Below are 21,974 nucleotides of genomic sequence, written 5' to 3'. Positions count from 1 at the left end.
GACTCCAGGTCCATCCACCTCATTATAAATAACTCAGTTTCATTTCTTTTTATGGCTGAGTAATATTCCATTGTATATATGTGCCACATCTTCTTTATCCATTCATCTGTTGATGGACACTTAGGTTGCTTCCATGTCCTGGCTATTGTAAATAGAGCTGCAATGAACATTTTGGTACATGAGTCTTTCTGATTTATAGTTTTCTCAGGGTATATTCCCAGTAGTGGGATTGCTGGGTCGTATGGTAGTTCTATTTGTAGTTTTTTAAGGAACCTCCATACTGTTCTCCATAGCGGCTGTATCAATTTACATTCCCACCAGCAGTGCAAGAGGGTTCCCTTTTCTCCACACCCTCTCCAGCATTTATTGTTTCTAGAGTTTTTGATGATGGCCAATCTGACCGGTGTGAGATGATATCTCATTGTAGTTTTGATTTGCATTTCTCTAATGATTAATGAGGTTGAGCATTCTTTCATGTGTTTGTTAGCAATCTGTATATCTTCTTTGGAGAAATGTCTATTTAGTTCTTCTGCCCATTTTTGGATTGGGTTGTTTGTTTTTTTGTTATTGAGCTGCATGAGTTGCTTATAAATTTTGGAAATTAATCCTTTGTCAGTTGCTTCATTTGCAAATATTTTCTCCCATTCTGAGGGTTGTCTTTTGGTCTTGTTTATGGTATCCTTTGCTGTGCAAAAGCTTTTAAGTTTCATTAGGTCCCATTTGTTTATTTGTGTTTTTATTTCCATTTCTCTAGGAGATGGGTCAAAAAGGATCTTGCTGTGATTTATGTCGTATAGTGTTCTGCCTATGTTTTCCTCTAAGAGTTTGATAGTGTCTGGCCTTACATTTAGGTCTTTAACCCATTTTGAGTTTATTTTTGTGTGTGGTGTTAGGGATTGTTCTAATTTCATACTTTTACATGTAGCTGTCCAGTTTTCCCAGCACCACTTATTGAAGAGGCTGTCTTTTCTCCACTGTATATCCTTCCCTCCTTTGTCAAAGATAAGGTGACCATATGTGTGTGGGTTTATCTCTGGGCTCTCTATCCTGTTCCATTGATCTATATTTCTGTTTTTGTGCCAGTACCATATTGTCTTGATTACTGTAGCCTTGTAGTAGAGTCTGAAGTCAGGGAGCCTAATTCCTCCAGCTCCATTTCTCGTTCTCAAGATTGCTTTGGCTATTCGGGGTCTTTTGTGTTTCCATACAAATTGTGAAATTTTTTGTTCTAGTTCTGTAAAAAATGCCAGTGGTAATTTGATAGGGATTGCATTGAATCGGTAGATTGCTTTGGGTAGTATAGTCATTTTCACAATGTTGATTCTTCCAATCCAAGAACATGGTATATTTCTCCACCTATTTGTATCATCTTTAATTTCTTTCATCAGTGTCTTATAGTTTTCTGCATACAAGTCTTTTGTCTCCTTAGGTAGGTTTATTCCTAGATATTTTATTCTTTTTGTTGCAATGGTAAATGGGAGCGTTTTCTTAATTTCACTCTCAGATTTTTCATCATTAGTGTATAAGAATGCCAGAGATTTCTGTGCATTAATTTTGTATCCTGCAACTTTACCAAATTCATTGATTAGCTCTAGTAGTTTTCTGGTAGCATCCTTAGGATTCTCTATGTATAGTATCATGTCATCTGCAAACAGTGACAGCTTTACTTCTTCTTTTCCTATTTGGATTCCTTTTATTTCTTTTTCTTCTCTGATTGCTGTGGCTAGAACTTCCAAAACTATGTCCCAAGAGCCTTTAATCCACACAGCTTTTTCTTATTTGTAATCTTCCACACAGCTTTTTCTTGTTTGTAATCTTCTTTCTCTGACAGGGAGAAGCCTGGCTTTCATTATCTGCAATATATTTTCTTGGTTTGACCTTATTATACCCTTAGTTTCAGAGCTGCTAGCACCTACCCCCGCAGATACAAATCTGACACAGACACCAGGTCCTCATGCTCCTGGCTCTCGGAGTCAGCTCCACAGCTCCTCTAGACTGGCAGCTTCTTACCTCCTATCTTGAGAAATATAGTTTCATAATAACAAATTACAAAAAATATGGGTGAAACTATTGATTTTTAAAGTGCTAAATATTTTATTAATATTTAATTTAATATTATTAACTATTAATAACAACGAGTACCAGGCAGACGTTGCAACCAATTCAAAGGAGAAATCAAAAAAGTACAAATTTATATGTAGTAAAGAAATGTTGACATCAATTTATAAATTGTTACAAACCTGGATTTTTCTGTGGGGAGAAGGGAAGTCAGTTGAACCTCCAGTATACAGAATTTATTTGCATATCTATAGACAAGAGCTATTTGTATTGCCATCAGTTATCTGTAACTTAGAGAGCTGTAAAATAGCACAAAGTCAATAAAAGACTAGAATCAAATAATTTAGTCTCTAAACAATACATAGTTTTCAATCTGAAGATTATTATTTTTTTGTTTACTTATGCCAAGTTTTCTTACAGTCTCTCCCACCCTTTTTTTTAAAAAAAAATTATTTATTTTATTTATTTATTTTTGGCTGCATTGCATCTTCATTGCTGCGTGCACAGGCTTTCTGTAGTTGCAGCGAGCAGGGCTGGGGGCTACTCATCATTGCAGTGTGCGGGCTTCTCATTGCGGTGGCTTCTCTTGTGGAGGAGCACAGACTCTAGGCGTACGGGCTTCATTAGTTGTGGCACACAAGCTCAGTCGTTTTGGCTCACGGGCTCTAGAACGCAGGCTCAGTAGTTGTGGTGCACAGGCTTAGTTGCTCCGCGCATGTGGGATCTTCCCGGACCAGGGATCAAACCAGTGTCCCCTGCATTGGCAGGCAGGAGGATTCTTAACCGCTGCGCCACCAGGGAAGTCCCTCTCCTACCCTTTTGATTAAAGCAATCTCAAATATTACTCTTGATCATAAAACAAGGTTGGTCTTATTAAATTTGGCCTAGATTTTTACATAGGGGTAGCAATAAGGTTAATTTACTGTTTGGCCTTCTTAAGTTTGCTTTGCTGGGAATTTAAAGAATCTCAGATTGAACTCTTAAAAGACACTGTTACTTGTATTTCAAGGCTAGAGAGCCAAGCTTAAGAAACTCTTTATCAGCGACTTCCCTGGTGGCGCAGTGGTTAAGAATCTGCCTGCCAATGCAGGGGACACGTGTTCGAGCCCTGATCCGGGAAGACCCCACATACTGCGGAGCAGCTAAGCCCAATACTCCACAACCACTGAAGGCTGCGCGCCTAGAGCCCGTGCTCTGCAACAAGAGAAGCCACCGCAGTGAGAAGCCCGCACACTGCAACGAAGAGTAGCTCCCGTTCACGGCAACTAGAGAAAGCCCACACGCAGCAACAAAGACCCAACACAGCCAAAAATAAAATTAATTAATTCATTAATTTAAAAAAAGAAACTCTTTATCAGATTTCATCTGTAGTACCTATAAATTTGGGTGGATTCTTCTGTTTTCAAGTTCCTTAAAAATGTCCTAAGGGTCTTGGGTCTGCCAGGAGGTGATCTGCTGGACCCTATAAAGCCAGGTACCAGACCAGTTTTCCTGGGAGGGTTTTGTATTTATTGGCTCCAAAAAGTCAACCTTAGTTCTTTTAAAGTGGTTTGTTATACCTGATTAAATAAGTAGCATTCTCAAATATGACATTTTGACAAACTTTTGGTTGCATAACCAGTTTTTACAATTTTATTTTAAAGTATATTCAATAAGGAAATTTAGGGCTTCCCTGGTGGCGCAGTGGTTGAGAATCCGCCTGCCGATGCAGGAGACACGGGTTCGTGCCCTGGTCCGGGAAGATCCCACATGCCGCGGAGCAACTAAGCCCGTGAGCCATGGCCGCTGAGCCTGTGCGTCCGGAGCCTGTGCTCCGCAACGGGAGAGGCCACAACAGTGAGAGGCCCGCATACCGCAAAAAAAAAAAAAAAAAAAAAAGGAAATTTAGTAAGACTTTTTCAAGTCCCATTGGGGATAGTCAGTGAGAATCAGATATGATTTAGAAATGTTTCCTTTTACAAAATCAAATAATTAAGGATTTAGATAGCTTAAGAAGAAAGAGTAGGCTTCCTTATATATCCAGAAAATAGACTTTAAGACAGTATTCCAAACAAACTAGAGTCATCCCTCATTAGTTCATTCAGTCTTAGTGTAATTAATTTCCATTTCACTGGATCTTAGGTTGGTAGTCTGCTTCTTGACTAAAAAGAGCTCTGGAAATTCTGACTCAGTCCACTGGAATGGTCTGAAAGTTTTCCAGGTGTCCAAGTGATATCATCAGAAGCCTGTACCCAAGAGTCTATTCTGTGAAGTGTCAAATAGTTTGAAATACCTGCTACAGTCCTTTTCCATGGGATTCAGACAATTCTTTGTTGAAAACAGACTTTGGCTTCTAGTTGATTATGGAGCCTTCAAACTAGCATCAGTGTAAAACAAAATCTCTTCGTAAATGACAGAGGCTTAAAAGAGCTGTGGTCAGTTTATTATGGACAGTTTTTAAATGTGAAAGGTCTGATGAGAGTTTATAACAAGAATAATGCAACTAACCGGGAATTAAGTTGTTTCTGTAGCATGCAGAACAAGAATAATAAAACCAATTCAAAAAATATGGATGAACATAACTTTTACAGAGGAAAAATTCTGATATATAACATAGTAATCTTATGGCAGAGAACATACCAAGACCAAACTAAGGATATCAAGTAAAAAGATTTAGTAAGTCTGCAGTAAATGCTGGACATTTATCAATATATTTTTATAAAATTCCATTGACCTAGAAGATGCTAGATTTAGATTTTAAAAGTAAGGCTTCTACCAAGTAAGCATTTTAAATGATAACTGAAATTAAGACTGAAAACACTAAGCTATTATTTCCTAAAATCTGGCAAAACACCATGAGGACTCATAAAACAGAAACACATTATGAGATAGCAAGGGCATTGACAAATCTCTAGGAACTTCCCATAATTATACAGTTTCTAGAATATTTATATTTTAGCTGTACAATTTCAACTAGGGAAGGCTGAGCATCTTTTCTGATTTGACAACTTTTCCCATGAAACTCATCAATAGTAAAATATCAAATAACCAAATTATCTCTGGCATCTCTCTACAAATGTGAAAGAACACTTCTTTGTGATTTTTGCAGGAATGTTCTGGGATATCTCAAAGATATTTTTAGGTGGTAAGAATATACTGAAAGTTTTATTTTACTGTTTCTTATATTTAGGAACTGATTTGGGGAAGGCTAAACTGCAAAGACTTGTCAGTGAAAACACAAAGATAAGAGTTTGGTGTTTGAGAAACAAAGCTGGTTACTTAACCAAGGTGACAATAAAACATTTAAAAATAAACATAGAAGGGCTTCCCTGGTGGCACAGTGGTTGAGAATCCGCCTGCCGATGCAGGAGACACGGGTTCGTACCCTGGTCCGGGAGGATCCCACATGCCGCGGAGCAACTAAGCCCGTGAGCCATGGCCGCTGAGCCTGTGCGTCCAGAGCCTGTGCTCCGCAACGGGAGAGGCCACAACAGTGAGAGGCCCGCATACCGCAAAAAAATAAATAAATAAATAAATAAATAAATAAATAAACATAGAAGGTAACACAATTTTGAATAACCTCAGCTTTTTCATTAGGAGCCTTATTTTGCGTGTTTTCTTAAATAATTAAGGACATAATAAGTCAGAATAAAGCAAAGAAAGTTATTCTATTAAGACACAAAATATTTGCTATCTGGGCATATGAATACACTTTAATAAGGTAGGTGAAGGCAATAAACAATAAACCAGGGAAACTGGCCCATCAAAATTGAGCAGACTTGGCTAAGATTTTAACCAGTTCATAGCTTTTCAGACTCACGGCATGGTATTATAAACCATGCCAAACAAAAATCACTTTCCTAATTTTGTTTATTATTCTGCTTCATATTCTGGAACATATTTACACTTTACTTGAGGACAGTTATTAGGGTGTTGTTAGATCAGATTTAATTTTATAGTAATACTGAGATGATATTAACATGTAATGTGTTTATCATTGCTCTCTTAAAATGAATCAATAGATAAACATTTTAAAATGTCTGAGAGGTAATTAGATTTAGATGAAGTCCTGAGGGTAGGGTACCCATGATGGGATTAGTGTCCTTTTAAGAAGAGGAAGAGAGACCAGAAAGTACCTGTGTCTCTCCCCTTCCTCTGCCTCCCCGCTCCTCTCCCTTCCCCTCTCTCTCTTTGCCATGAGGACACAATGAGAAGGTGACTGCTGGCTACAACCCAGGAAGTGGGCCCTACAAGGAACCAAATCTGCTAGCACCTTGATCTTGGACTTCCCAGCCTCCAGACTGTGAGAAATAAATGTCTGTTGTTTAAACCAAACACACACATACAAAATCTTTCAGTTTCCATTTGTAGCACAGTTATTATTGATAGTTATTACCCATAAAAATAAGCTCTTTGGGGGTCCCCAAAAAGTTTTGCTTGATGAATTTTGAGAAATATATATGAAACTGCAGAACTCAGATTGGGACTCGAACCTAGCCAGAACCCAGACCGGGACTTGAACCCATGGGGCAGGACTCGAACCTGGCCAGAACCCAGGTTGGGACTTGAACCCACTGTCTTTTAATTGAGATCACATACCTGGTCTCAGGACTTAATGAAACTCAGGTTCAGTATGTCTCGTTGCAGAAAGAATTCAATGAGAGACAAAGTGATAGGTAAGAAATGGATTTATTTAGAGAGATAACACATTTCATAGACAGAATGCCATCTGTCTCAAAAGGTAAGAGTAGCCCCAGGGCATGGGACTGTCTTGGAAAGTGAGAGAAGCCATGGGAGAAACACAATCCACAGACAGAGTGTGGGCCATCTCAGAGGCCCTGATATATGGGATGGTCTGTTTTTATGGACTGGGTAATTTCATAGGCTAACAAGTTGGGAGGATTATTCCAACCATTTTGGAAAAGGGGCAGAGATTTATAGGAATTGGGCCACTGCCCCCTTTTTGGCCTTTTATGGTCTGCCTTGAAACTGTCATGGCTCTGGCAGATGTGTCATTTAGCATATGCTAAGGTATTATGATGCTCATAATGTATTATGAGCATATAATGAAGCTCAAGATCTACAGGAAGTTGAATCTTCTGCTATCTTGGACCTAATCGGTTCTAACCAGTTTTTGTCATGTCCTTAAGGGCTATGTCATGCTTTTAGAGGTTGTGCCCTGCCCATTTCCCTCCTGTTTCATATACACCGTGCAATTACCACCACAACCAGGATATAGAATAGTTTTATTACCCCAAATATTGCCTGTGTAGTTTTGCAGTCAATTCTTCTTTCACCTCTTGGTCCCAGGCAATCACTGATCTGCTTTTTGGCACTCTAGATGAGTTTTGCCTGTGGCAGAATTTCATATAAGTGAAAATCATACAGTATCTACTCTTTTATATTTGGCTTTGGTGTTCCTGTTCATTTTAATACTTAGTATACCTTGTGTGAATAGACCACTCTTTGTTTGATGGATATTTGGGTTATTTCTGTTGCTGAATTGAACTTGGGTATGCTTGCCCGCCACACAGCAAAGCCAGTCTACTGACACTGACTGGGTTGTGGTGAAGGAAAGTACAGCATTTATTGCAGGGCACCAAGCAAGGAGAATGGGCAGCTCATGTTCTAAAAACACAAACTCCATTATGGCTTTCAGGAAAGGACTTTTAAGGCAACATTAGGGGTGGGATTGCAGGGTGCATGGGCAGCTCATGGACTGTCTTCTGATTGGTTGTTGGTGGTGAGGTAACAGGGTGATGTTTTGTTAATCTTAATCTTCAAACTTCTGGTTCCAAGCAGTCTGGGGTCTACCTGCTTGTGCTCAGCATGTAGTCACCATCCTCCACTTGGGTGGGGGGGTCTTAGTTCCTGCAGAACAACTCAAAGATAGGCATTGGATTGTTATGTATATCCCTTAAGAAGGAGCTAGGACTCTTTTATTGCTGAACTATTGTTTAAGCTATTATTACTTTTCTTACTTGACTGCTTTTCCTTTGTTTCTGCATTCCCTTACTTCCCTAATTAGTAACTACTTAAGTCTGCTCTTTGGAACTCAGGAAAGGCCTAGGAGACTAAAGTCTTTTTCTACAAACGAGAAACAGGGGACATGGAGAGGTCTGTCACCCAGAGGGCCCTACAGGGTCCTGCTTGTTTCCATTTTCAGTTTTTGGATATCGTGAATAAAAGTGCTATGATATTCATATACAAGTCTTTTTATGGACATATGTTTTCATTTCTCTTGGGTATATAGCCAGGAGTGGTCAGACCATAAAAACAGTATCCCAGTCATTGCTACCACCAGTGGGAGTAACTTATCAGCCATAAACAAACCTAAAACAAAACCGAATTATATAGAGGAAAATTAAAATTAGAAAAGGAGAGATTAGGCCAACTTCAGATCGCCACTTCAGATTTATCTCTCAAATTCAAGAAAAGAAATAAATGCCTGGGCAGTCCACATGAGGTGCACTTCTTTCACGTGGCTCTGTGAGATGAATCCATTGGACATTTTGGTGGAAGACTTCCAACACTGTTTAACAGGTAATTTTCCAAAAAAGATAAAATCATGGCTCTCATCCAGATATAAAATGAAAACATTTAAAGCTTAGAGAAAGACAACCTGATCATTAATGAGGGAAACAGACAGATATTACAACCAATTATCAATTTTTCCATTATCAATTTTATATGATTGAAAGTTGGCAAAATATTAAAGATGATAATTGAATTAATACTGCACCCATCTAGGTGTTCATCTGTTTGAGCAGTAAAGGCAAACAATTCATGTTATTAAAATGTCCATACTTTTCCTTGACTTTATTAGCAAAGCCACTATATTGTAATTAAGATTTTTTCTTATAAATTGTTTTGTTTTTATGTCAATTATATCACAAAGACTGGGAAAAAAGATGTAAAGTGTGTTGTTAATAATTATATTGTTTACATATTGGAATGATATTTTGAATATACTAGGTTAAATATATTAAAATTTTAGAATTGTGTTATTTTGACAATACCAGCTTAATAGACTTTCTTGAGTCATTTTGTTTCTTAGATTTTTTTTTTTATTAGAGGTTATTTGTTCTGCTGTAGCAGTAGAAATTGGAATTGGCAAAAAAAATTTCTTAAAAGCTATACATGGATTTAGAAATGAACCACGAACTTCACACATCAAACTTTGTAATGGAGTCTCATGATAAATTATTGTTGTCACAGAAGATATTAAACAATATTTTAATATCACCTTATAAATTGCTGTCACTTATATTGCACTTTCACCATCTCTTAAAGCAGTAGCTAGGCAGCCATATAACATGTCTTAAGATCTCCTTTGGGACTTCCCTGGTGGTCCAGTGGTTACGACTCCGCACTCCCAATACAGGGGGCCTGGGTTCGATCCCTGGTCGGGGAACTAGATCCCACATGCCTCAACTAGAGATCCTGCGTGCTGCAACTAAGTCCCGGTGCAACCAAATAAACAAATAAAAATTTTTTTTTAAAAAAAGATCTCCTTTAATGTTTTCAGTGCTGGGATATTATAAAGAAAACCAAAATAGCAGACTAAACCTTGATCTGTGATGGCCCTAATAAAGTAGTCTATAGAAATCAGTTTGGGGTTATTTTTTGGTGAATCTTCTTCATAGTCTTGCATGATGAACATACTTTAAAGTAGTCCCCATAGTCTCCTCCTCCTGGTGTTCATTTTTTTGTGTAATCCTACTCCCTTTGAGTGTGGCAGTACCTGTGACTTGCTTCTAACCAATGAAACATAGTAAAAGTGATAAGATGTCCTTCATATGGCTATATTATGGTATATAAGACTTTGTCTAGTTAGTAGACTACCATAGAAACAGTCTGTACTGGCTTGGTCAGGTAGGCAGCTATGCTGGGAAAGCCCTTGTGACAAGGAACTATGGTAGCCTGTAGGAGCTGAGGTTGGCTTTCACTTGATATCCAGCAAGAAGCTAGGGCCCTCAGTCCCATAGCCACAAGGAAATTAATTCAGCTAACTACCTGATTGAGCTTAGAAGTGGATTCTTCCCTAGCCAATCTGCCATATAAGAGTGCAACCTGGGTGACACATGATTGCAGCCTTGTGAGACCCTAAGCAGAGGATCTAGATAAGCTGTGCTTGAATTCTTTTTTTTGCGTTACGCGGGCCTCTCACTCCTGTGGCCTCTCCCGTTGCGGAAGACAGGCTTCGGTCGCGCGGGCTCAGCGGCCGTGCCTCACGGGCCCAGCCGCTCTGCGGCATGTGGGATCTTCCCGGACCGGGGCACGAACCCGTGTGCCCTGCATCGGCAGGCGGACTCTCAACCACTGCGCCACCAGGGAAGCCCGCTTGAATTCTTGACTGACAGAAACTGTGAAATAACAAATGTGTGTTGTCTTAAGTGGCTATGTTTGTGGTAATTGGTTATGCAACAGAAGAAAATGAATATATCATGCAAACTTACTTTTTCCACTTTTTTGCTTTAATCTCCTTATATTATTTAATTGTATCTGCTATGTGGAATTTATTTTGGCTAAAATATTTTTAATCGTTTAAAAAGTGAAAGAGCCAAATAGCCAAACTTAGATTTCTTTTTTTTTCTTGCCCTTCCCCCATCCTTGTCAAATGATAAATGATAACTGTATGTTTAGGTTTGTAAAAACCACCACATAATTTTCTGGGATGGTTGTACCATTTTATACTCCTACCAGTGTGATATTGAGAGCTCTAGTTGGCCCACATCTATACTAACAATTGTTATGGTAAGACTTTAAATTTTAAGGCCAATCTAAGTGGGTGGATAGTGTTATTCATTGTGGTTTTAACTTGCATTTCTTGGATGAAAAGTGATGTTAATAAGGACATAAAGCAACTAACATTTGTAAGTAATTACTGTTTACTAGATTCTATTCTAAGCACTCTACGCATAATGACCAAATAGTCCTCATCACGGCCCTATGATATATGTGCTGTTATTCCATTATTGTTGTTATTATTATTATTACTACTATTATTATTAAGTAGCCTGGGGTTGGGTATTGGCGACTGGAGAATATTGAGTAGAAACTCAGGACCATGGCCTTAACTGCATGGCCTCGGCTTGGGATGGGGATAGATCGCAGCTAGTCTGTTAGATGTGGCAGTGTGGGCTTCTGTGACTGAGCCTCATATCATCATGAGACTTTCCCAAAGTGGGACCCTGTACTTGTTCAGAGGTGCTAGATTTCTGAGAGAGTGTTTCCATTTTCGTTATAGAGAACAGGGGATTCTGGAAAGGAGCTGTGAGAGCCAAATGATTGGGCTGGTACATGGAGAGGGAAAGTGAGTGTCTGTAGCTGCCGGGTGGGGTGGGTTTGCTTGGATCATTAGAGCAGTGGCTTTCAAACTTTTTAGACTATGACCCTCAAAAGTAAATAGATTTTTACATTGTAAACCATGACACATGTTTACACTTGTATATTATACATATTTCAATAACAGTTGTCACAAACACACAAATTTCACTAAATAATTCTTATCCTTACTTTGTGTGAAGCACTTCAATATTTTCTTTTCTATTCTATTTCATTCTGTTTCCCTTTTAAGAAAATATTGGTCCTGACTTCCTAAATTGATCTCATGACTCACTAAAGAGTTGTGACCTGCAGTTAAAAAAGCACTGGTTGGAGTATGAGTTAATCCTTTGAATGTTACCCTAGAAAAACAGTTTGACATACTTTGTCATCTAGATGAATGAGAGGAGCCCATCAGAGTTGGCAGGTGCTCTGAAGCAGGGGACCAAGACTTTTTGCTTAATCTCAGCTCCCTTAGCTGTCAGTGTTTAGCTCAGTAGTTTACTGGATCAATTGGCCAGGCTGCTTTTGTCAGATGGTTTCTTATGCGTTTGCCCTTACCTTCTCCTTTAGATTGGGAGCTTGCCCTCCTGGGAGGGTAAGACCTACAATAATAGCTAACAACAACAACAACAAATAATAATAATAATAATAATAGCTAACAGTTCTGTAGCACTTTCTCTGTGCTAGGCAGTTTTCTGTTTTACATTTATTAATCTTTACCACAACATACCTCTTAGGTACCTAAGTAATTTTCATTCTACAGATGGGCAAACCAAAGCACGCAAAGGTTCAGTGGTTTACCCTTCTTTACAGTTCTTCTGCAGCTTACCTCAACTTACCTTGTATAACATCTGCCATATAAATTATTTCATTAATAGTTTCTGATGAAATTAAACTCAATAGTTTCTAGGCTTATTTTTCTTAACTTTCCTTATGGCTTTTTTTTCTTTTTACCACAAGGTTATTTAAGTGATTGGAGAGTAATAGAAATTGAATGTAAAATGATGCTGGGCTTAGTCTAAAGAAGGAGTACAGAGTTTACTTAAATTGGTCAGATTCTGAATTTGAATAATAACTATTCCTTGAGCCCCAACATTACAACTTTGTCATCCTCCATCAGGCCTGGGTTTGAGAATGAATAATGTTGCAGAAATGCCCACATATTCTTAGCTCATTATTTACTGATTTGGGATCCTTAATATGCTTTGTTCCATTCCCCTGCCCACTGCAACAGCTGTTCTAGTCTGGCCCACGCCTCCTGAGTTAATAGTATTTCTGTCACAGTGTGAGTTTTCAAGTTGGTATGTGCAGTTTCTGCCAGAGTCTTTATTGTTGCCAGGTCTCAGGGTTGGAGGTTGCAACTGATTTGTGGGGGAGGGGATTTGATGCTTGTCACTGAGGAGGAACAGGGTGCTCCCTGGGGCTCTGATTTGTTTCAGGCTGAGTGTGAATGATGTCAGGCAGATCAGAGGACAGCTGATTCATTCGGGATCTGGGACTCCTCACTCTGCCTCACTGCTGCCTTCTGTGCTCTTAGGTCTTTTTAAGGGGGGGTTCTGAAAATCATGTTTTTGAAGAAAAGTGCTTTAATTTTTCTCTTATATTTGGGAAGCCTTTGTAAGTTTCTTTTGGTTTATGACTGCATACCCCTTGTGTGAGAGAATTTTCTGCCAAGATTCCAAGTGTGAGAGGGCAAAAGCTTGAGTAGCCAGGAAAATCATGAAACGGAGGAGAGAGAGACTGGGAGCACCATGCCTGCGGATTCAGTAAGGAGGCTGGGGGTCTCTGAGTGGAAACTGGCAGATGTCAGGAAAAGAACTAATGCCAACTAACATGCATTCATTTGCTTGGAAGAGACTGGTTTGGAGATGCCTGTCAGGAAGAGGGCTGAGCTGGCTTAATAGATTCAAGGTCAAAACAGTGATCCCTGGAAGAGGCATATGGGGTTTTCTAATTCTGAAAACTGAGTTAGATGTCTTTTAGTGATTCTTAGGTACTTGGGAAGCTGGGTTAACAGTGAATATCTTTTTTTCCTGTCTTGCAAGCAGATGTGTATTTGAAGTTAGTGTCAAAGCCCCATGAATGTGAGAAACAAATGGAAATGAAAGTATCTCTGCCTTTGACTAGAGAGGGTATTGTATTTCTGCCCTTGGCCTGTCAGCTCAGGACCTCAGATCTCTACCCGTGCAGACCCAAGCCTGAGTCTTTTAGGGTGTGACCTGAATTTTATTTCTATGTTGACCAATATAGAAATAATACTTAGGTAAGGATTTTGAAGCTGGGGAATGAAAGAAGACTTCCACTTCAGGGTAGCTTTCCCAAGAGCTGCTCAGGCTTATTTAATGAAGAAGTACTGAGTGAATTGATCAGCAAATCAGGGAACCAGGGAAAGAAATGCCCTAGAGTCCATGCCACTTCAGCGATCTGTCTTGAACTGCCTTTGCTGTAACTCACAGGGCAGAGGGAGAGCACTTCAGATTTTCTTCCCCTGAAGGGTGGTGGTTACATGGAGACAGCATAGCTACTCAAGTAGGCAGACTTCGTCAGTTGGCTTCCTTTGGGTCGTTGCCCTTCCACGCTAGTGGATGCTCATTGATTGAACTGATGATTCTACCAGACCTTGGAAAATCAAACATGTTTGAAGTATATAATTGGAAGGATTGGCACACTTTAAAAAAATGGTTTAGCCCCACATTAAAACTATGAAGTAAAAGACCACAATATAGAAGCTTCATCAACTAAAGTGTCATTTAAAGTAGGGCTTCCCTGGTGGCGCAGTGGTTGAGAATCCGCCTGCCGATGCAGGAGACACGGGTTGGTGCCCTGGTCCGGGAAGATCCCACATGCCGCGGAGCAACTAAGCCCGTGAGCCATGGCCGCTAGGCCTGCGCGTCCGGAGCCTGTGCTCCGCAACGGGAGAGGCCACAACAGTGAGAGGCCCGCATACCGCAAAAAAAAAAAAAAATAAATAATAATAATAATAATAAAGTAAAGATAACTTGTAAGCAATATTGGAAAAATTTCAATTAAGTTTGTAGTTTAAGAAAACATAAGGGGTTAAAAATCATGCTCACCGACCATTAGTGTACTGGTAATTGTAATCATTGTATCTGTTTTAGTGACTTTGAATTTGGATTAGGAAAACTCTCCCTGAGGATCTAGGAAGTAGTTTATCAATCACCTTTCCTTTTCCAAACAGTCCTTTTTAGACTCTAGGCCCAGAGTCTAACCAGTTTGCAGAGTGGTAATTAAGAGCAAAAAAAGAATGAGATTTGGTTTTCATAGATTTTTTTATAATCCTTATTATATATTCATCAAATGGCTAAGCCTCGTCTTATGTGATAAGATTTAAGACTCCAGAATTTTGTAAAAGCAATATTATTCAGGTTAACAAGAAAAGTGTCTTGTTGTATGTTCTGATTAGCTCTAGCTTATATATACTGTTGACCCTTGAACAACACACTTAATACCGCAGGTTTTTTTCAGTAAATATGTCCTAGGGTACTACACGATCCACAGTTGGTTGAACCTGCAGATGCAGAACCTCAGATACAGAGTGCCGACTGTGAAGTAGGCAGATTTCCAACTGCGAGGGGAGTTGGTACCCCTAACCCCTGCATTGTTCAAGGGTCACCTGTACTAGGGAGCTGATTTTTAAAATTCTTTAGATGTTATTTAGAGCTCTTTAGCAAAGTGAAAATTCTTTTTGAAAGTGAAAAATTAATCAGAAATTAATATTTTGCTTGTAATTTTAAAAATATGTTGAATTTGTGGAAATTTGGATATACCTGTAATTTTAAATAGTTGTCTGCCATCCACTTTCCTAGCCTACTATATCCTCATATTAAATACTCATCTGAGAAATATACTGAAGCCAGCTAGAGGGATAATACATAGGAAAGTGAAGATTTCCTTTGAATATATGTAATTAAACACAAGCAGAATGTCACCAAATCCAAACAGGCAGCAATAACAATACAGGAAACTAATATTTTAAAACAGGTGCTTATGTGATACTTAATTTTTTTCCTATCTTGGAAATAAAATATTGTAGTTAAATGTGGTATTTGTATGGAAAGTTATGCCACTACTATAGCAAATTAAATGCTGTGCATCTGTCAGTTATTTTTCATCATCTGTGACAAGTCTATAAATGGTCAACAAAATAGAAATTCATATTTACCATCTGTCTGTTTTCAGTCTAATGATCTCACTTAATAGTCTTCTTCAGGGCTTAACACGTCAAGATGGTTAGATTGTTTTTAGGGGGAAAAAGTAACCTGCAAAATCAAAATTTAAATAGAAGCAAAATTTATTATACAGAGTAAAGTAACGTTATTTGGTGTACTCCTTAGGCAAAAGTTAGCTAAGTAACTTGGTATTATTGTAAATGTAATCTAACAACTTAAAAACTTAAGAATGTTTTACTTTTATTGACATACACATTTTTCTAGGAAATATTAGTCATTGAACACAAAATATTATCTACTGCTTGCTAATTGATGAGTTATAGTAAATTTACAATATTTTCCCAGAAGCCAATCTAAATACTTTGAATATCCAAAGCTTAAATTTTTGGTTTTAATTCTCTGGATTAAGTTTTAGACTCAGTGGTCATTCTGTGCCAGCATTGGTACTGGGTATGATATTTGAGAATGGTTTTTGACCACTTACTTTTCTTGAGCCTCTTGCCTAAACTAACCCACCTTGAATGTTTCATTTTGGCTGAGAAATTATCACTGACTCTGTCTTCTTCTACTGTGGTACCTTGTCAGAATCTCTGCTCTTTGTCGAGGATCTGAAGTAAACCGGCTCATACTTTCACCCACGTCGGCTCCAACCCTATCCCTCACTCAAGTCCCATTTAGTGCTGATTGTGCTCTGGCTACTTCTCCTCTTGCCTTTTTCCTGAACACACAAGCCCACAGCAGTCCTGGCAGTCCCAGTTCCAGCCGCTCACTGCAGTGGAGGTAAGAAACCTGCTGTGATAAACGTGGGCCTTGGTGATTGCTTCTGGCCTGATAGGTAAAATCTAGACCTTTCTCCTTAATAATGGGGAGAAATGGAATGAAAGTTATGGCCCTCTGTGAAAGGAATTTCGCAGATCTCTGTTGCATTCAAAATTAGGGAGAAAGTAGTGCAGCATATCAGTAGTTAGGTAATTGCATGTCCATCTTAACTGATGGACAGTCCTGTAACCACCCCATAGGAGAAGCACAGCATGACAGGATGCTAGAGCTCTCTGAGGGTTAAATAGTCCAAACCCACATTTTACACAAAAGGAAAATTTGATTCCAAAACAGGTTAGGGGATTTGTTCAGGTTGCTGAAAATAACCCCCTCCACATTTCTTCCTGTCTTCCTTATGTTCAGTGTTGTTTGAGTACATACTATGTGCTGGGCACTGAAGGACCAAACTGTGATCACAAAGAGGTAAAGTCCCTGCCCTCAGGGAGCTTAGATTTTAGTGGAGAGAGGCAAACAAATTAGTGAGTAAATATTTAACAGATGGACATAAGTGATACTGAGAAAATAGAGTAGGCTAAGGGCAATGAGAAATGTGGGGCTCAGGGGTTGACATTTCATATAAGATGGCCAGGGAGTCCTCAGTGATAAGTTGACATTTGAGTAAAGACCTGAAAGAAGTCACGGACCCAGAATAGTGATATCTGAAAGAAGAGTGTTTCAGACAGAGGCAACAGTAAGTGCCTAAGACCTGACCTAAGAGCTTGCTTTGTGTGTTCTTTGTGCAGCGGAGTCCAGTGAAGCTCATGTGGAATGAGAGATAGTGAGAGGTGGGAAATGATGTCTGAGGTGTAGTGGGGAGCCAGATATAGTAGAGCTTTAAAGCCATTATAAGGATTCTTATTTTTATGCTCAGCGAGATGAGAAGCTATTGACGGGTTTAAAGCAGAAGAATGTCATGATCTGACTTAGATGAAAAGAATCACTATGCTTATAGTTAGAAGGCTACTGTTATATTCTAGGTGAGAGACAGTGGTTTGAACCCATGATGGTGCAGGTGGTAAGAAGTGTCAGATTTGCAGATGTATTTTGGAGGTAGAATTGATAGGATTTCTTGATGGATTAGATGCAGAATTTGAGAAGATGAGTTAAGGATAACTGAAGATTTGGGGCTAAACAGCTAGAAAATTGGAGTTACCATGAACTGAGACTGAGAAACTGCAAGAGATAGCTAATTAGACATTCAGTTAGACATATGTGAGGTCTGGGCTAAAGAGCTGTAATTAGGAATTGTCAGCGTATAAGTGAAATGAATCATTAGGTTTGTAGATCATCCAGTGAGTTGAGAAGGAGGAAATGTCAATGGATTGAGCCCTGGGGTGATCTGACTTTAAGAGGTTGGCCATTACCTTTATTACCTTCTTTGGAAAACCTCTGTTCCTCTTTTAGGCTTATGTCATTCCATTTTTTCTTTTATCCATGCTCATTGCTGTCATCCACTAATTTAGTTTTGTTCTCTGAATCCACATTCAGAATCTAGGACTGAATCAGTTTTTAATGAACACAGTGATGAACCTAAATTCTACAAAATCCTTACCACATACATGTGCCTAATAAACATGTTGTTATTTAGCAATTGAGCAAATACAGGTTGAAAGAAGAGAAAAATGATTCCAGTAAACAATGTGAATAAGTGAAGAAAATTCTAGAGCTACTGGCAGTGAATTTGACCTCTATTTAAAAATGGATGGGGCTTCCCTGGTGGCACAGTGGTTAAGAATCTGCCTGTCAATGCAGGGGACACGGGTTTGAGCCCTGGCCCGGGAAGATCCCACATGCCGCGGAGCAGCTAAGCCCGTGCGCCATAACTACTGAGCCTGCACTCTAGAGCCCCCGTGCCACAACTACTGAAGCCTGTGTGCCTAGAGCCCGTGCTCTGCAACAATAGAAGCCACCGCTTCTATTGTTGCCTGCACACTGCAACGAAGAGTAGCCCCTGCTCACTGCAACTAGAGAAAGCTGCGCACAGCAACGAAGAACCAAAGCAGCCAAAAATAAATAAATAAAATAAATAAATTTTAAAAAAAAAGATGACCCAGGAAAGAGGGAACTAGGATCTACATACTGCCACCATACAGTGGCCATATTGGGATGTCTTTTATTTCCATGGAGTATAACTATTTTTATGGGCTGAATTGTGTCCCCCTAAAATTCGTATGTTGAAGCTTTAACCCCCAGTACCTAGAATGTGACTGTATTTGGAGATAGGGTCTTCACACAGGTAATTAAGGTTAAATATGGTCATTGGGGTAGGTTGTAATATGACTGGTGTACTTATAAGAAAAGTGGATTAGGTAGGACACAGACACAGAGGGAGAAGACAGCCATTTATAAGCCAAGGAGTGAGGCCTCAGAAGAAACCAACCCTGCTGACACCTTCTAGTCTCCAGAACTGGTAGGAAATAAATGTCTCTTGCTTAAGCCACCAAATCTGTGGTAGTTTGATATGGCAGCCCTAGCAAACTAACAACTGTAGAGGCTTTTGGTTGCATTGCCCAAAAGGGCTAGCAATAGTAATTAGAACTGGCCCTGCTCAGAATCTTAACCCTTTTATTGACTGCATCTTAGTGATGACTTAGGACTTACAAATTGTTGTCCATAGTAATTTGAAGGACAATCAAGACATGGTTTTAAAATGATGCCCACTTTAACTCTTATACTACATTTCCGTTTTTTCCTTGATGAGAAGGGATGGGTCTGTTATAGACAGGCCTTGATGCTAGCTCTCAAGTGTCCTGGATGGGTATGATCAACCTTAAGAGGTATAATAAATATGATTGTGATTTGGGTTGAATTAATTAACCTTGAACATTTAGTCACCTTGTACATCTTCTAAGAATATGATTCTAGCCTGCTGATTGGTGGTGAGACATGGATATTGCATTGTTGATATGAACCTATTTGAAGGAGTACTAGATATGGTCCTTGGTGTAATTGATGCCCCTAGAGAGAGGAGGCAGTTGTGTCTTTGGCCATTCATTGGAGCTGTAGACCTCCTGGGGATAGAAGTTTGGTCTTGGCAACTTCCTGGAACATAGAATGGCTTAGGTTTTGGTTCAGTTTTAAATTGCCATCGTCTTTGTTGGCCCTAAAGTGCAGCAAGAAATCCTCATTAGAGTGAACTTTGTATTGGAAGGGTTCTATCTGTAGCCTACTGCCTACTGCATAGGAATTCTTTTCATATAGTCTCTAGTGAAAAAGCTATTCTTTGGTTGAATATCTTCAGCAACAAGAAGTTCACTACTGAAGTTTACAGCTGGGACTAATTCAGTCCGCTGTCCCCTCCTGTGTCACATGTGTGAGAAGCTTTCTGTAGACTTTTATGGCAAAGGACAGGTGTTCCTATGGGCCTCCTCCAAAAGTAGGCAGCCTTTGAAACCCTTTTTTGGTAGTGTCAAGATTGTTTCCTACCAAGGGGAAAGCACTATTTTCATTTTACCAACACCTGCTTGTCTTATCTGTCTTTTTTAAAACTGCTTTACAAAGTAACTCTAAAAGAGGAATGTCTCCAGAACTTGTTCTTATTCTGTCCCTGTTGTAGGCAAATCACTTCACTTCTTTCTGTCTCAGTTTTCTACATTATTAAAGCACATCAGGTGTTGCTGTCAGAATTAGATGAGTCAACACATGTAAAATTGTTCAGGATAACAATTATAGTTGCTATAGCAGTTATTTTGTTATTTCTGTTAGAAAATTCACATGTTGCTGATCCTCACACTTCATGTTGCTTCCATTAATTTTCCTTTGGCTTCCGTTAGGTTTCTCATATTCTAATTTTCCCTTGAGTAGCTCTAGGTATCACTTATCATTATGTCCTGCCCATGGAAGCTTTGTTATTGGCTAAGATAAGGCAGTGGCAGCTGGGTGCTCTCCTGCCCTCTTGCGCAGGCTCACTAATTATTGCAGCTAAAACTGGCCTGTTGGGGCACACCAGGACATGGACTAAAACAAGAAACACTGAATGACATTCTTTTCTGGGCCATATTTTGGCAGTGGGAAAAGTCCTCAAAACAGGTTTCAAGGTGTTTCCCCCCTCTCACCCCCTTCCCACCCCCCATACCCCCCCTCCACCATGTAAGGGAAAGAACAGCTTGAGAGTATATTCAGATGTGATTCTCCTGTTAGGGAAGGGAAAGTACTTTTTCTTTTTTTAATGGAAAGGTAAAGAAATGAAGAATACGAGCTGTGATTTAACCTTAGAAAACTTTATATGGGAGAGAATTATTCATAGATCCTGGCTTCACTGACTCTGAATAAACATATAGTTGTATTGGGCAAGATGTCAAAGGCTTGTTCTTGGATTAAGAGCAGGAAGCTGAAGGTTTCTAGGGTATTTCTGTTTCTGGAAGTAGGAAAATTTTGTTTTCTGGGAAACTTACTCTCTTTTTTAGACGTTGTATTATGGAAAATCTCCATAATATTCCAAAATAGAGAGAGTAGTCTTACATCTCCAGTATCTGTATTATCAACCCATGGTCAATATTATCTCATCTATATCCCACCTATTCCCCCCGCACTCAATTATTTTAAAGCAAATCCCATGTCATTTCATCTGTAAATATTTCGGTTTGTATCTCTAAAGGTAAGAACTCTTTAAAAACATAAGCATATTACCATTATCACACCTAAGACAATTAATAATAATTTATCAATATCATCAAATATCCAGTGTTCAAATGTTTTATGATGGTTTTTTTAAAATGAATATCCAAATATGCCAACACAGTTCATTTGATTACTGTATCTCTTAGGTCGGGTGACCATATAATTTATTATCTAAACTAGGAAACTTTTGAAAGAGGACTCTATTGACAGTTATACCGGGACAACAGGCATAAACCTGGGTTGTCATGGACAAATTGGGATGTCTGGTCACTCTACTTTTTTAAAAAATAAATTTATTTATTTTATTTTTGTCTGTTTTGGGTTCAAACCTGTGTCCCCTGCATTGGCAGGCAGATTCTTAACCACTGCACCACCAGGGAAGTCCAAGGTCACTCTACTTTTTTTTTTTTTTTGGCTGCACTGAGTCTTCGTTGCTGTGTGTGGGCTTTCTCTAGTTGGGGCAAGCGAGGAGTGCTTTTTGTTGTGGTGCACAGGCTTCTCATTGTGGTGGCTTCTCTTGTTGCGGAGCACAGGCTCTAGGCGCCTGGGCTTCGATAGTTGTGGCACGTGGGCTTAGTAGTTGTGGCTCACAGGCTCTAGAGCTCAGGCTCAGTAGTTGTGGCGCATGGGCTCAGTTGCTCCGTGGCATGTGGGATCTTCCCAGACCAGGCATCGAACCCGTGTTCCCTGCATTGGCAGGCAGACTCCCAACTACTGTGCCACTAGGGAAGTCCCTGGTCATTCTACTTTTAAAAGTTTCTTTCAATCTAGGTATCCCATTCTCTTTTTTTTTTTTTTTCCTTGTGTTTCATTTGTTGAAGCAACTGAGTTGTTTGTCCTTGTTTACTTTCCCACATTCTGGATTTTGCTGATTGCATCCCTGAAAGGTATTTAACATGTTCTTAGGACCTCTATATTTCCTGTAAAACTGGGGGCTTGATCTGATTCTGGTTTGATTTGGGGGCCTGGGGAAGCATA

General features: G+C 39.3%; 1 protein-coding gene across 28 annotated transcripts in view; it reads left to right on the top strand.

Annotated features, from left to right (window-relative positions):
- MAST2 (microtubule associated serine/threonine kinase 2) overlaps window positions 1–21,974 on the top strand; it is a 237,250-nt gene that overhangs the window by 124,706 nt on the left and 90,570 nt on the right. For 13 of the 28 annotated variants that reach the window (XM_067008485.1, XM_067008539.1, XM_067008503.1 and 10 more), the window contains one exon: window positions 16,143–16,337. The exons of 8 other annotated variants lie outside the window; for them this stretch is intronic. In XM_067008485.1, the coding sequence (XP_066864586.1) occupies window positions 16,143–16,337 (195 nt within the window). Of the gene's footprint in view, window positions 1–12,809; window positions 13,134–16,142; window positions 16,338–21,974 lie in introns of those variants that run through there. 7 more of the 28 variants (XM_067008625.1, XM_067008638.1, XM_067008666.1 and 4 more) reach the window with 7 other exon arrangements.

This window comes from Kogia breviceps, chromosome 1, assembly GCF_026419965.1.
Source record: "Kogia breviceps isolate mKogBre1 chromosome 1, mKogBre1 haplotype 1, whole genome shotgun sequence".
In the NCBI taxonomy this organism is placed as follows: Eukaryota; Metazoa; Chordata; class Mammalia; order Artiodactyla; family Physeteridae; genus Kogia; species Kogia breviceps.
This window is presented reverse-complemented; position numbering and strand designations above follow the sequence as displayed.